At 50.7% G+C, this 12,913-nt stretch overlaps 4 protein-coding genes across 4 annotated transcripts; all 4 read left to right on the top strand.

Moving 5' to 3' along the window:
* Window positions 1–2,909: 2,909 nt before the first annotated feature.
* On the top strand, window positions 2,910–3,867 carry KD926_003791 (protoglobin family protein; the record flags this gene model as incomplete). Its single annotated transcript, XM_053097690.1, has 3 exons — window positions 2,910–3,024; window positions 3,086–3,356; window positions 3,435–3,867. The coding sequence occupies 3 exons, from the start codon at window positions 2,910–2,912 to the stop codon at window positions 3,865–3,867; spliced, it is 819 nt and encodes a 272-aa protein (XP_052958242.1).
* Window positions 3,868–5,266: 1,399 nt separating this feature from the next.
* KD926_003792 (aldehyde dehydrogenase) lies at window positions 5,267–6,926 on the top strand (the record flags this gene model as incomplete). Its single annotated transcript, XM_053097691.1, has 4 exons — window positions 5,267–5,733; window positions 5,800–6,193; window positions 6,246–6,688; window positions 6,782–6,926. The coding sequence occupies 4 exons, from the start codon at window positions 5,267–5,269 to the stop codon at window positions 6,924–6,926; spliced, it is 1,449 nt and encodes a 482-aa protein (XP_052958243.1).
* A 2,804-nt stretch (window positions 6,927–9,730) lies between these two features.
* On the top strand, window positions 9,731–10,531 carry KD926_003793 (GPI anchored serine-threonine rich protein; the record flags this gene model as incomplete). Its single annotated transcript, XM_053097692.1, has 1 exon — window positions 9,731–10,531. The coding sequence occupies one exon, from the start codon at window positions 9,731–9,733 to the stop codon at window positions 10,529–10,531; it is 801 nt and encodes a 266-aa protein (XP_052958244.1).
* Window positions 10,532–12,199: 1,668 nt separating this feature from the next.
* Window positions 12,200–12,787, top strand: KD926_003794 (DUF2462 domain-containing protein; the record flags this gene model as incomplete). The annotated part of the gene is made up of 3 exons (XM_053097693.1): window positions 12,200–12,252; window positions 12,406–12,490; window positions 12,650–12,787. 3 exons carry the CDS (start codon window positions 12,200–12,202, stop codon window positions 12,785–12,787), a joined length of 276 nt encoding a protein of 91 aa, XP_052958245.1.
* Between the last annotated feature and the right edge of the window lie 126 nt (window positions 12,788–12,913).

Raw genomic sequence — 12,913 nt, forward strand, 5'->3', positions numbered from 1 at the left:
CGGGCGAGACAAGATGAGACTCATACCCATTGTGGAGCCAATCGAACTGGGGAATTGTGCAGAAGGCTAGCCATGTCACTGCATTCGCTGCAAGTGCCGTCACGTCTGGCCAGGAAAGTTAGGAGCGATGTGATCTCGACCGAGTAGGTGATAAGCTGTGCACATTGGGATCTACGGCAGGCGGACATAGCAAGGCCATTCTCTAGGAAAAGCATCCGGTCCAGTCGGAAAAAAACGATACTCTTCCGAGTCCGGCAGACCCAGACTTGGCAAAGGAGCTTCAAGAGAAGAGACACCCATCCGGACCCCCCCCCCTCCCCCTCCGAGTTCCCAGACAGACATGGGAAGGTCCGCGGGCTAACCTTCTCCTAAATCCCGATACGACAAGTCGATCAGATCCACCGTCCTGCTTAGATCGAATATCGATGCACACGGAGGAGAGGATTGATAGATCAGAATTGAGGAGGACGGGGACGGAGACGATAGATATACCGATCTATATGATGGCCTCATATAGCTCCGCTAGGTGTGGGTTTTGGACGTGCTAACCCTGCCATGATCACTAGTTCTGCAGATATCGTAGGATATTTGCAGTAGTCGGGAGGCCACGAACTCCTCCGTTGGCTCGATTCCGAATCCATTGCATATGCCGTCCGTCAGTGGATCCCGATGACGGTCGGTGGAGATAATCGGGTCTGTCTGCCAGTCTGGGTCACTCTGGAGCTTGTCCGTCATGCTAATTATTCTATGGTACTGGTATTGACAGCGAGTGGAAAGCCGACACTCGACAGTCGACACTTGTAGCGGCGTGACACAACCGTCGCCGCTAGAGGGTTTGATTAATCCAGCAGAGACTAATCCTTCGATCAAACTCGGTACCCCATTATTTCCCAGATGGATCATAGAGCAATTTTGATTCATTAAGCGACCCCTCCTGCTCCATTAGGGACTCATGAAGTTGAAGCCAATTTGTTTGCTTTGGGGGCTACTACTGCCCGTTTCCCCTCGGTGATGAATGTCGGGATCGGTTGATCGGCAAACCGGAGTGGTCGTTCAGGATGAGGCCACCCTAAGCATTGATGATCCGAGAACTATCCTGGGTGCAGCTGCAGGGCTTAATGCTCACTGCCGGGGTTGTCAGCAAGAGGCAATATGGACGATGTGCGAAGTTGCGAACGGTCGGGGCGCTCCTGCATTTCCCGAGAATTCATGATGGTCCAGTGTCGATCATTACTGACCCAACATCTTTAGTTATCGTCGGCAGACGTCTCGTCCCGATTCCGAATCAGTAGTTCAACACTCCGGATATCGATCCATGTTCATGAATCAGGAAAGAGCCAATGAAAGGGGTCAAAATGATAATAAGACGGTTGGGGGAAAGGACCAGGGAAACCGGTTTCACGCCAGAATCAGGCCACTGTGGCAGGGCAGGTCATGGCGGAAAGCGACGGACTAGTAGAAAGAAATCAAACCACCGCGAGAGGAATCCACATGCGAGATGGTCCGTGATCAGACGATCGAGTCAATTTTTTTTATGATCAATAATCCATGAGATTATGATCGTGAGTTAATTCTTATTTCATAATTCGGGCCTCGGGAGCTGGTGATTAAGGATTAGTAGCGAAGGAATGACGAAGAAGAGTGCAGGATTCGATGAGTTGAATCGCTCGCGTGACCTCAGGGTCTGGCGCTTACTGCGTGTGTCGCCTAACATCGTCTCTGGCGTCTCTTCCCTCCTGTCGCCTCTCCCTCTTTTTCTCTCCCTCGGCCGTGCTTTCTCTTCTGGGCAGGAGTTTAATCTATTCCTGTCAGGCCATGCAGGAGTTAATCAATTACATCACATCCAATCAACCAAAATAAATTATGCATCTGGCATATGCCACCGGGAGAGAATACGAAGAGGATCAGAAGCAGCTTACTCTTCCTGTGTTTCTTCCGTAGATTCGGTCGGTTATCGGCCCCGAAACCGTTGCGGATCCTTTTTTTTTTGTTGGATTCCCCCTTTTTTCGCGTCTTTTTTAGTACTCCGTATACTTTCCCCCCTTAGTGCAGAAATGCGGGAACCAGGTTGATAATCAGCAGCGAGAGAAAAGATAGAATAAAGTAAAATAAAATAAGATAAATCAAACTCGAAAAAAACAAAACAAAAAGGTCGTGAATTGCATGCGTCCTACTCCGTACTACTGACTCCGTAGTTGCTCCACCATATTACGGAAGGACTGCCAGCGTCGGAATGCACGTCATTCGACGAAACAAAGAGGATCCATTATTATTGAGCCGATGCTCGATAATCGATGCTCAATAGTCCATAATTGTCCTCCGTTCGATTCGGCCGGCCACGTCGGACTGCCCCACGGCACCACGTGTGTCATCAGCACCGTTATTCGCATCCGAGCAATCAGAGGCCGCGGTTTAAGAAGCCTTGCAGCTCCTTGTGTCGCTCTGTCACATCAGACCACTGCCCGTTGGGTATTGTGACCATCGAATATCGCCAAGTCTCGGGATCTCTCTGTCCTCCTGTCTGGTCGGACCATCTGCTTCGTGTTAGGCGAGGTCTCCATCGTTGCCTAGCCTGAAACCGCTCGATTCCCTTGAGATAATTCTTTTGGTCCATCAGTCTCCATCCGGATCATGTTTTCCTAGATCCTGCACATGGCTGGGTAGGGGCCCTTTTCCTCTCTTTCCGTCCCGCCTGCCCCCCCGGGTCAGCGATCTATATAACCATGCCATGCCTCTGACCAAATCTCACTGTTCTCTGGAATTCTCGATTCTTCCATCATCTTTCCATCTTCTCTTGTTCCATCAATTAAACAGAAACCCCAGTGGTTCGTAACTCGCGATCCGATCAATCTCTTCGGCTTATCTCATCGTCCGTTCTTCGATCAACCCCCAGTCCCAATCTAGTAGTCATGGAGGAACTCCTGGGAACCAATCGCCCCATAAAGCATGTCAGTCGGAAGGCTTTGTACACCAGACTGGAGGCGCGCATCAACTACCTTCGCGACTTCTTGGACTTCAATGCAGGTAATTTCCCCTCGCCGGCCATGCACCAGACGAATCTTTTGACCTAACTGTTGTATTCCAGCCGACGTCGAGGCCCTCACGACGGGTTCCAAGTACATCAAAGCGTTGATACCGGCCATTGTCAACATCGTGTATAAGAAGCTTCTGGAACAGGATATCACGGCCCGCGCCTTCATCACCCGTGACACTGCCAACGAGGAACCGATCGAGGACTTCTTCTCGGAGGAGAGCCCTCAGATCATGCGACGGAAGATGTTCCTACGATGGTACCTGACCAAGCTCTGCTCCGACCCGACACAGATGGAATTCTGGCGTTACCTGGACAAAGTAGGGTGAGTTCTGCAAACCCCCCCCCCCATCCCTTTGACAACCGATCAGACTCGTAAGGGAGACTGACTTGGCTCAAATAGAATCATGCACACGGCCTCGGAGCGGATGCACCCCCTCAACATCGAATATATCCACATGGGGGCCTGTCTGGGTTTTATCCAAGACATCTTCACCGAAGCGTTGATGTCGCATCCCCACCTTTCCCTTCACCGCAAAGTGGCTCTGGTGCGAGCCATCAGCAAAATCATCTGGATCCAGAACGATCTCATCGCCAGGTGGCGAATCCGCGACGGCGAGGAATATGCCGACGAGATATCCACGATCCCGACCGACGACAAGGAGGGCTACGTCGGCGAGAAGAAGATCCTGGGGGATAGCAGCGCGTCCACCAGCTCGAGTGATGACGATCGCTCCAGTATTGCCAGCAGCTGCGCACCTTCGGCGGCCTCGGCCTGTCCTTTCGCAGATCTAGGGAAATCCATCTCGGAGACCAAGATCTGGGCTGGGAAATGAATCAAAAGATAGAGGATATCCGCATCGGGAGGCCGACATTAGGCGTTTCGATGGGATATCCAATTCAGGGGCACAACAGGTCTATTAGCCGGCGCACTGTTCAGGATTATTAGAGTTTGGGACTCGCTATTATTGTTCATGGTTTTTTTGGGGGTTGGATCTAAGAAAAAATTGTCTGCGTCTTGGTTCTTGGCTCTTCGGAGCATGCATGGGTGGTGTTCACGGTTTCGATTTGCTGTTTCTTGATATCCTCTGGCAATGCCAACCTCACTTCTCTGCATCTCATATAGAGTCAATAGTCAATATTACATACTAGTATTACCCATTATTACCCACTATTGGATTTTGTCCGAGAATGGTTCCGGGGATCTCGAACTCATTAGATCAGACAAGCCACCCGATGAGAATTATTGGCGATAATTGGGGAGCGGAGAAATAAACCATTCCACCATTGGCAGGGTAATCACTTGAGTAAGTTTAGTAGTTACTCAACATAACTCTGTTTGGAGCCGACCCAAGGATGTGGCAACCTTAGGGTTCAGGCATCCACGGCATGGAGCGGCGTGGCGGTCCCAGTGGCAACGACGCGAGGGAGGCCGTTCTCAACGATCGAAGGCGCTCCTCTATACTGTAGAGCACAGGCATATCATGCATGTAGCTGTAGCCCGCTGGAGGGATTCCATTTACTCCAAGATGGTCGTCCAAGTAAGTCCACCCCTGAGCCAGTAGTCCCGGTGTTTTCGTGTTTCGCCTGTCAACCTTATAACGTCCCGAGTGGAGAAGGAGAACCGACTGGAGGGGAAATCCCGCACTACTGACTCGACTTGGCATCCGGAATACCGAATCATGTCGCGCATGGCCGACGATCAGAACTCTCCCTCCCTCGACTCTCGACGAGGGGATTTGGAACTTCTGTCGCGAATCGCAAGTTGCTCGTACCCCTGCGAAATAGTAAGCCTTAGCGAAACGTGCCAGCCTGCCAAGTACATAGACTAGCTCTCGAACCGGATCCAGATTCGCTTGCCTCCCTTGCCGTCGCCCATGGACCCTACTGGGGTGGATGGCACCTCGGGGAGAAGTAACTACCGAGATTGGCTCCCCTCACTTCCCAAGACAGACGTCTCTGCGAGGACTAAAACGGTTCTGAACGTCGCGCCATCCACCATGCATGTAGATCCCTCGACCGTTTCTTTGTCTCCCTCCCCCGCCTCCTTCTTCCCATCCTCTCTTCATTAACCCCTTCGCATCCTCTGCTCTCTCTCGTGATCCTCGAACTCCATAGTTATATTCTGTAGGCGGCCTTCCCCAGACTCAGACCACTGGCCGTTGAATCTATCTACCTATTTTTTTTTTTTTTTTTTTTGTTTAACTTTGAGCGAAAACCAGAAAAGATAAAATCATGGGTTCGACCGACACGAATGGTGGCAGAAGCACCATCCCACTCATCATCAATAATGAGTCAATCATCACGGATACGGTATTCGAGGTGCGCAACCCTGCAAATGGTGAGGTGATCGAACATTGCGCCAGTGTGACGATCGACCATGCCAATCGTGCCGCCGCAGCCGCCAAGGCTGCGTTTCCTGCGTGGAGCAGAACGAAACCATATGATCGCAGAGACATCTTGACAAGGGCCTCGGATATTATGCTGTCCCGAAAGGAGGAGCTGATTGGATACCAAATGGAAGAAACGGGCGCCGCAAGGCCCTTCGTGGAGAAGACCTTCATGTTGGGTGTTAGCTTTATCAAAGATTTCGCGGCCAGGATTCCTTCGATTGAAGGATCTGTGCCCTCTGTGTCGGAAGATGGCGAATGCGCGATGGTTTTCAAGGAACCATATGGGGTAATCTTGGGGATTGCGCCCTGGTATGCTTTCCCCCATGAAAAAAGTCAAACTTGTCGCCAACGGTAAATGCTCATTAACGGTCTCAGGAACGCACCGTACATCCTTGGTACGCGATCCGTAGCGCTGCCCCTCGCAGCAGGCAACACGGCTATTTTGAAGGGCTCTGAATTGTCGCCAAGGTGTTTCTGGGCGATTGGCGATATCTTCCGGGAGGCTGGTCTTCCCGCAGGATGCCTCAACGTGCTTTATCATCAGAGATCGGACGCAGCAGCTGTTACCACGGCTCTCATTGCACACCCTGCTGTACGCAAGATAAGCTTCACGGGAAGTACGGCTATTGGCGGAATCGTCGCTTCCATAGCCGGCAAATACGTGAAACCAATACTTCTCGAACTTGGGGGGAAAGCATCTGTCATTGTTTTGGACGATGCCAACCTAGAGAAGGCCGCCACGTGTTGCGCCCTTGGGGCTTTCATGCATGTACGATATCATTCCTTTCCGGGTGACTCAAAGATACTAATCCGAGTGTTAGTCTGGTCAAGTCTGCATGTCCACCGAGCGTATTGTTGTAGAGCGATCTGTCGCGCCGCAATTCCGTCAATTGCTGGTCGAGGCATCAGAGAAGATATTTGGTCGGCATGCGGCAGCGCCAGTGCTTGTGGCATCCGCTGGGGTCCAGAAAAACAAGAGCTTGGTGACAGATGCGCTGGCCAAAGGGGCCGATGTTGTTTTTGGTGACGCAAACGCCCATGAATCGTGCACTAACAGCATGCGACCTTTGGTCATCGGCAACGTTACCAAGGATATGGATCTGTATTCCACCGAATCATTTGGTCCAACTGTTTCCCTAATCACAGTCGACAACGATGACGACGCTATTGCGTTGGCCAATGACACTGAGTACGGGCTTACGTCCGCAGTCTTCACGAACAACTTGTTCCGAGGACTCAAGGTAGCCAAGCAGATCGAGTCTGGGTGAGTTGTCTCGCACTTGAAGCCGGATATTTTTCGGTACACATTCATCTTGGAAATGATTCACTAACCATCGCCATTCTTAACGTGGTCTAGTGCTGTTCACATTAACTCGTTAACTATACATGACGAGCCCGTACTACCACACGGAGGATGGAAGAGCAGCGGATTCGGCCGATTCGGCGGGACTTCCGGGTACGACGAGTGGCTGCAAACCAAGACGGTGACCTGGGTACAATAAAGTGGAAAATGATAATCTTTGCTGGGTACCGGCCTTTCTTTGAGTTTGGAGCACAATATTTTGGTCCGCAGAATGCTTGAAGTGATAGTATATAATTAGACATCCGGTGGCAAGTGCGCACTGGCAACAAGCCGGTTCGTCATGAGAACGACGGGTGTGAATCAATCCACTGGATGGCGATATCCATAGTTCCATACTACTTTGGGGGCCAAGCAATTGTACCAATAATAGTTGCTCTGAGTGGCAGCAAGACTTTAGGAGATATTTTGGGAACGCTGTATGCCATTCCTGTTCAGGAAACTCAAGAGATAGTACTATTGCTTCTGGTTCCGTGGATTGTGTGGACAATAGCCATGACGACTAGAATGCTCGGGTAGTCTAGTGCGGCTTTGGGAGCCTCGGACCGGATCGTTTGACCACAATTTTCAGGCTTGGAGTCCATCGACCATAACTCCAACAGGTGTTGGTCGATCGCATCCCAATTCCAAGCATTCACCCGTTGTTAGTCTTTAAACATCCATATATAGCGAAGATGTTACTGTAAATAGATAAGATGAGCCTTCTAAGCAGAGGTAAGACAGCGCCTTAGACAGTGGACGAGGTCTCACAATCCACAGTGGTCAAAGACTTCTTGGCTTCCGTACTCCGTACAAAATCCGTTCGTGTTAATGCCATTTAGCTTAGGCCTCCGTTGAGTCCATCTCCACAAGCCGATGGATGACTGATCGCAGGGTGCAAGTCAGCAATCAGAGCGAGAGACACCTGCGCTAGTTTCGGACGCCACCGAAAATTCCTGCTCTGGGGCACATTGGTCTATATTTGATAGGGCACCATTTGGCGATGGTAGCGCCGACCTTCCATTTTGGAAAGTCAAGAGAGCGCAGTTCCTGTATTCAGCAGTTCAGCAGCGGACTTGGTCACACTGCAGGCCGATGGCGGCGGCGTTTCTCGGAGCTTTTCCCACGTTTTCTCTTTACACCGTAGTAGTCGTCGGTTATCCCCCCCCCTCCTCTTTGTGACCAATTTCCTTGGTACACCGCAATTAAACTTGTAGGCCTTGTCCCTCTCTTAGTGGCCAGGGGACCGAGCGGCTCCACCGACCAAGTCAGGAACAAGAAATGAGCGACACGGAGGTTGAACATCATCCCCGAGAGAAGACTGAGAATGACTTCATCCCAAGTTGCGATCATCCCTTTGCGGGGATCTAGCGAGGTTATCAGCTTATCAACTGGAAGGCTTCGGGACTTGAAGAAATCCGCCCGGTTCTTGCATAGGACTCGTTGATCGACTGAAACCGGTGTGTGGGCGATTTCCAGTCGGGTGGGGGACAAAGATAATCTTACTGAGATTGCGAAATTGGCATTAATTGCATCTCGCTCGTTTAACGAGATGCAATTAACTGCATCCAGTCTCGTGGCGTCTCATTCTCATCTCGGATTCTGACGTGGACTCATCTAGACACCCAAAGTGCGCTCCCACGCTGGAGCAAGCAATTAAACTAACGAGGGAAAAATGTAAAAAGACTGGAGACAGGAAGTTAGGAACAAGGTCTCAGATAATTTCGTACGATGGAGGCGACTCGGATATTTTCCGGAAGTTAGAATGAGACATGCGCGAGGGGAAAATGCAGGAACCGGGAGGAGTTGGGAAAACACGAGAGATCCCTGGCTTGATGCCTCGGGCCGCCCTTTTTTTGTGTTTTTTGGTTTTTCTCCCCCTTCTTCCACACGTTTTCCCTTCCCTCCTGCACATCCCACCTCAGCATGCTGTTTTTTCCGCCCGTTTGTCCCACGGCTGCAGAATCCAAAGGGGCATGGATATTCCCAATATTACAATAACAGAATACAGTTATTATCTCCGGAGTACGACGTTGGGCTGATACAGTTCACCAGTCCGGCACCGTTGGCCCTTAGTCCGCTACTAGATGCCTTTTAGCCACAGGATCCACGAGACTACCATCTTGTCTGACCCCTCGGACCCCTCCTCGATGAAGTATCTTTGGCTCCCTGTCTCTTAGTGCCTGGCAAATGACTGGGTAGTGAATTGTAAATCTCCGCCAATCCCTGCCAACGCTCCCAGGGTCAACAGTTCAGGCACACCCTACCCTGGCTCTGGTTGGAGAGATCTATACAGGCTAAAGATGGAACTAAAAGTGGCTGCACGCCAGTGAAAGGGCCCTGCCCCTCTCGTAGGGTAACATTCTTGATTCCTTCCAACCCTTCAAGGTTCAAGCATTCCCACATTCCTAAGTTTGCGCGGTGGACTAACAGCGCCGCGATGTAGGATAGTCTGGATAGACTGCTTAGAAGCGTAGAGAGTACACAGCATGGACGTATGGAGCAAGGAAAAGAGGTACTCCCAGTGGCCATCGAACCCTGCGAGATGCCCACCTGCCTTTGTCTAGTTCAGGTCCCAAGTCCGTCGGTGATCCACAAGTCAAGTGAGCCGCAGCATGGACGGTGTATGAGGCAATAATCTCCCCTTTCGAAGGGGGAAATTCGCGAGGAAGGCCTAGCTCGCTGTTACACTCCAGTGCAACTCACCTCCAAAGCTGATCCTTTTATTTTGCCCCTTCGCCCCCCCTTCTCTTCCTTTCCTTTCTCTTTTCTTTTTACTTTTTCTCTTCGATCGATACCCATCTATCTATCCCTCGTCACTCTTTTCCCACGGTAGTCACTCTTTTATCCTACCCATCCCACTCAGTCATTCTTTACTTGCATTCTCCGGAATCCACCCAGTTATTCTCCTCAATCTCTTGTCTCGATCAGTTTTCAGAAGAAAGAACCAATCTCGAAATCCATACAATGCGTTTCTCCGTCGCCGCTATCTTCTCGGTCGTTGCCGCTCTGGCTTCTGCTCACCGCGACCCCGACTACAACCAATCCCCCTCTGGCAATGCCATCTACACTCCCGGCCTGAACCAGCAGGTTGAGGCTGGCCAGAACTTCGTCATCACCTGGGATCCTACCACAAAGGGACCCGTCTCCTTGGTCCTTATGCGTGGTCCCAGCACCAACGTCGTCCCCCTCAGCACTATCGCTGAGCAGGTCCCCAACACTGGCCGCTTTGAATGGACTCCCAGCACCTCGCTCGACGACGACGTCACCCACTACGGTCTCTTGCTCATTGACGAGCCGACCGGTGCGTACCAGTACTCCACTCAGTTCGGTGTCAAGAACCCCAACAAGGTTTCTTCTTCCTCGTCCTCTTCTTCTTCGACTTCTTCTTCTTCTACCACTGCCGAGGCCGCTGCTACCACTGCTCCTGCCGCTGTTACGACCCACGGTGCCTTCTCCACCAAGTATGAGACCTACGAAGTTACCACGACCATCTGCCCTGAGACCGCCGCTGTTCACCCTACCGGCAAGCCTGCTTCTTCCAGCATCCCTGTGATCGGTACTGGCCGTCCCGGTGTCTCTCCTAGCAACACCCCCGTCCGCCCCGGCCAGCCCGGAAAGCCCACCACTCTGGCCAGCTCGTCCGTGCCCTCCGGCACTCCTTCCTCGTCGGGCCCTTCGACTCCCATCTTCACCGGTGCCGCTGACCGCAACATGATCAGCTTCGGTGCCGTTGCTGCCGGTGTTGTTGCCGTTCTTGCTTTCTAGATCCCTTTAGGAGATCCTTTGCATTCCTTTCTCCCGCTTTTCATGATCTGTGAAGCCTCTTGTGTCTTCTATCTTTTTTCTAGCCGTGTATTCAAACCCTTAATAGTGTGATCGCATAGCTCAGAATCCAAAGTCTTTCTTGATATCCCTTCAAATTGCTTCTACCATGGTGTCCCACGACCTAACCCCGAATCCGTGTTTGTAGGTAGTACAGGGGATACAGAGCATCCATTATAATCTCGCAATATGACTGCCTACGCTAGAGAGATAAGTTGCCTTGATAAATTAAATGTCCTAAAGACGCGTCACGAATGCAACATGGTCTGTGCCTTGCAAATTATATTAACTAGATTCAAGCATACGGAGTACACCGTACTCCCTAGACCTAGTCCCTAGGAAAGTGACCAGACAGGGGATATACGATTATTTGTAGATGCGGTATGGAGATTTAACCAACCCTCCAAACCGTAGCCACCAAAACACCTAAAATTGCACACGACAAAAGACACCAGAGCCTCCATTCGACAACCTTCTTCCTCAATCCCCATACGGACTACTCCGTACGGACTAAATGACCTGATCATCCTCATGGTCCCACTCTTCACCCGGCAGCCTAAAAAACTCAAAAGACGAACTAGAGCAGATGAAAGAAAATTAAATTTACATTGCACTCACCCGTGGAGTCACCTGTTCGTCGCCTGTGGCGGCCCTAGCACTGACAGTCTGAGACATGGATATTGGCCGTCTCGTCTCCTGATTGTTTGCTTGATAGGTCTCCTTTCGTTTTCCCCTTACTTCCAAAGTACTCTGGACTCTTCTTGATTTTTCCGAGCTACAAAGCAACGGTTGTTTGTTGAAGCATAACCCTAGGTGTTTCATCTGTAGATCTCAGGTCTTCGAATTTGCTGGGACTGCAAGGTAATACACCGTACGAAGTCTTGTTTGTCGGTTAGGTTAGGTACGGAAAAGACATACAGCATTCGCATCCTATTCCCACACAATCACGGGAACATGAAATGGGATCCAGGATGTCTGTGAATCCTTCGATTCTGTGCGACTTGTCGGCTGCATGTTCCCGAACCCAGAAACATGGGTTTGTTTGTTGGATGGTCGCGATGAAACAGAGAATGTTGGTTTGTGAGACGGGCTATACTGCGTCTGTCCGACGGGGTGGTTGACATTTGACAAATAACTTGAAACAGAGGTGGGAGGTTGGAAGAGGTATTAAGTCTACCTATGGAGAGTTGTTTGGTGTGGGACAGTAGTCTGTACGACTGGGATAATGTGTACTGTGTAAGTAGAAAAGTACATGGCTTCACTCCCTAGTTATCCTTCTAGGTTCACCAGAGGTACTGTATGTACACAACCAGCGCTTCGCTTGCGAACATATAATTAGAGCAGAATGCAATTATAACAGATAAATTATAATAAAACCAAGAACAATATTCCACAACCCCCAAAGTCTCAATCCACCACCCACAAAGATTAGCACCACGTGACCGATAACGAGGCGGCGATAAGCAATTTTCTCCAGAAAAATAATTTCCGCCATCAACCGTCCAAACCTCACCTTCTCAATCGTTGTCCCCCACCCATTCAACACACATTTAAATTATTCTCGTGCTGCTGGCAGTACCCGTCTGCATATTATATCCCACAGAAGCCAAAATGGTTCAAGGATCCCTCAAGAAGGCCAAGGCGAACACCGCCTCTACGAAACGGTATGAACAATCTTCTTCTTCCCCCCCCCCTCCTCCTCGGGACCCTGCAAGCGCCGGAGGCTGGCTCCGATGGTGCAGACGCAGTATGCACTGTATCTGATTTAGACTGGATATTCAAACGTACATCGAATAACGCTGAACGCTACCATCCAGGCCCACAGCTCTCGGTCCTAAGCCCGGACCCCGACAGATCGCGCCTAAGAAGGCCTCGTTGGTGAAGCAGAAGAAAATCACTAAGGTGAGTTGTTGCGGTTTTTACTACTTCGGTCTTCGATCGCGACATTTCTCTCAGGGCCTGGACTGCTGGGGAAGGAGGTCTGAGGTGTCAAGTCAAGGAATATTGAAGGGAGAGACGCAGGAAAGAACCATCTTGCTGATTCGACCTTTCGTTTACTAGAAACTCACGGCTGGTTTGGTTACGCGGACGGAGAGAAGTCTTGCCGAGCGGGCGGGTCATCTGGAACTGCTTGCTGGTGGCAAAAAGGATAAGAAGAAGACGGCCGAGAAGGGAAAGCAGCAGGGCGCGAAGAAATAAGCGAAAGGATGGGATGGTTGGTCCGGAATAATTGATTGATCGGGATGGTTGCGTCGATGGAGGTCGCCCATTTCGTTCGCCAATATAGTATACAGCACACTATGATTAATGAAACCAGACGATACC

Source organism: Aspergillus affinis, assembly GCF_023601865.1.
Source record: "Aspergillus affinis strain CMG 70 chromosome Unknown NODE_19_length_383810_cov_86_361570, whole genome shotgun sequence".
NCBI lineage: Eukaryota > Fungi > Ascomycota > Eurotiomycetes > Eurotiales > Aspergillaceae > Aspergillus > Aspergillus affinis.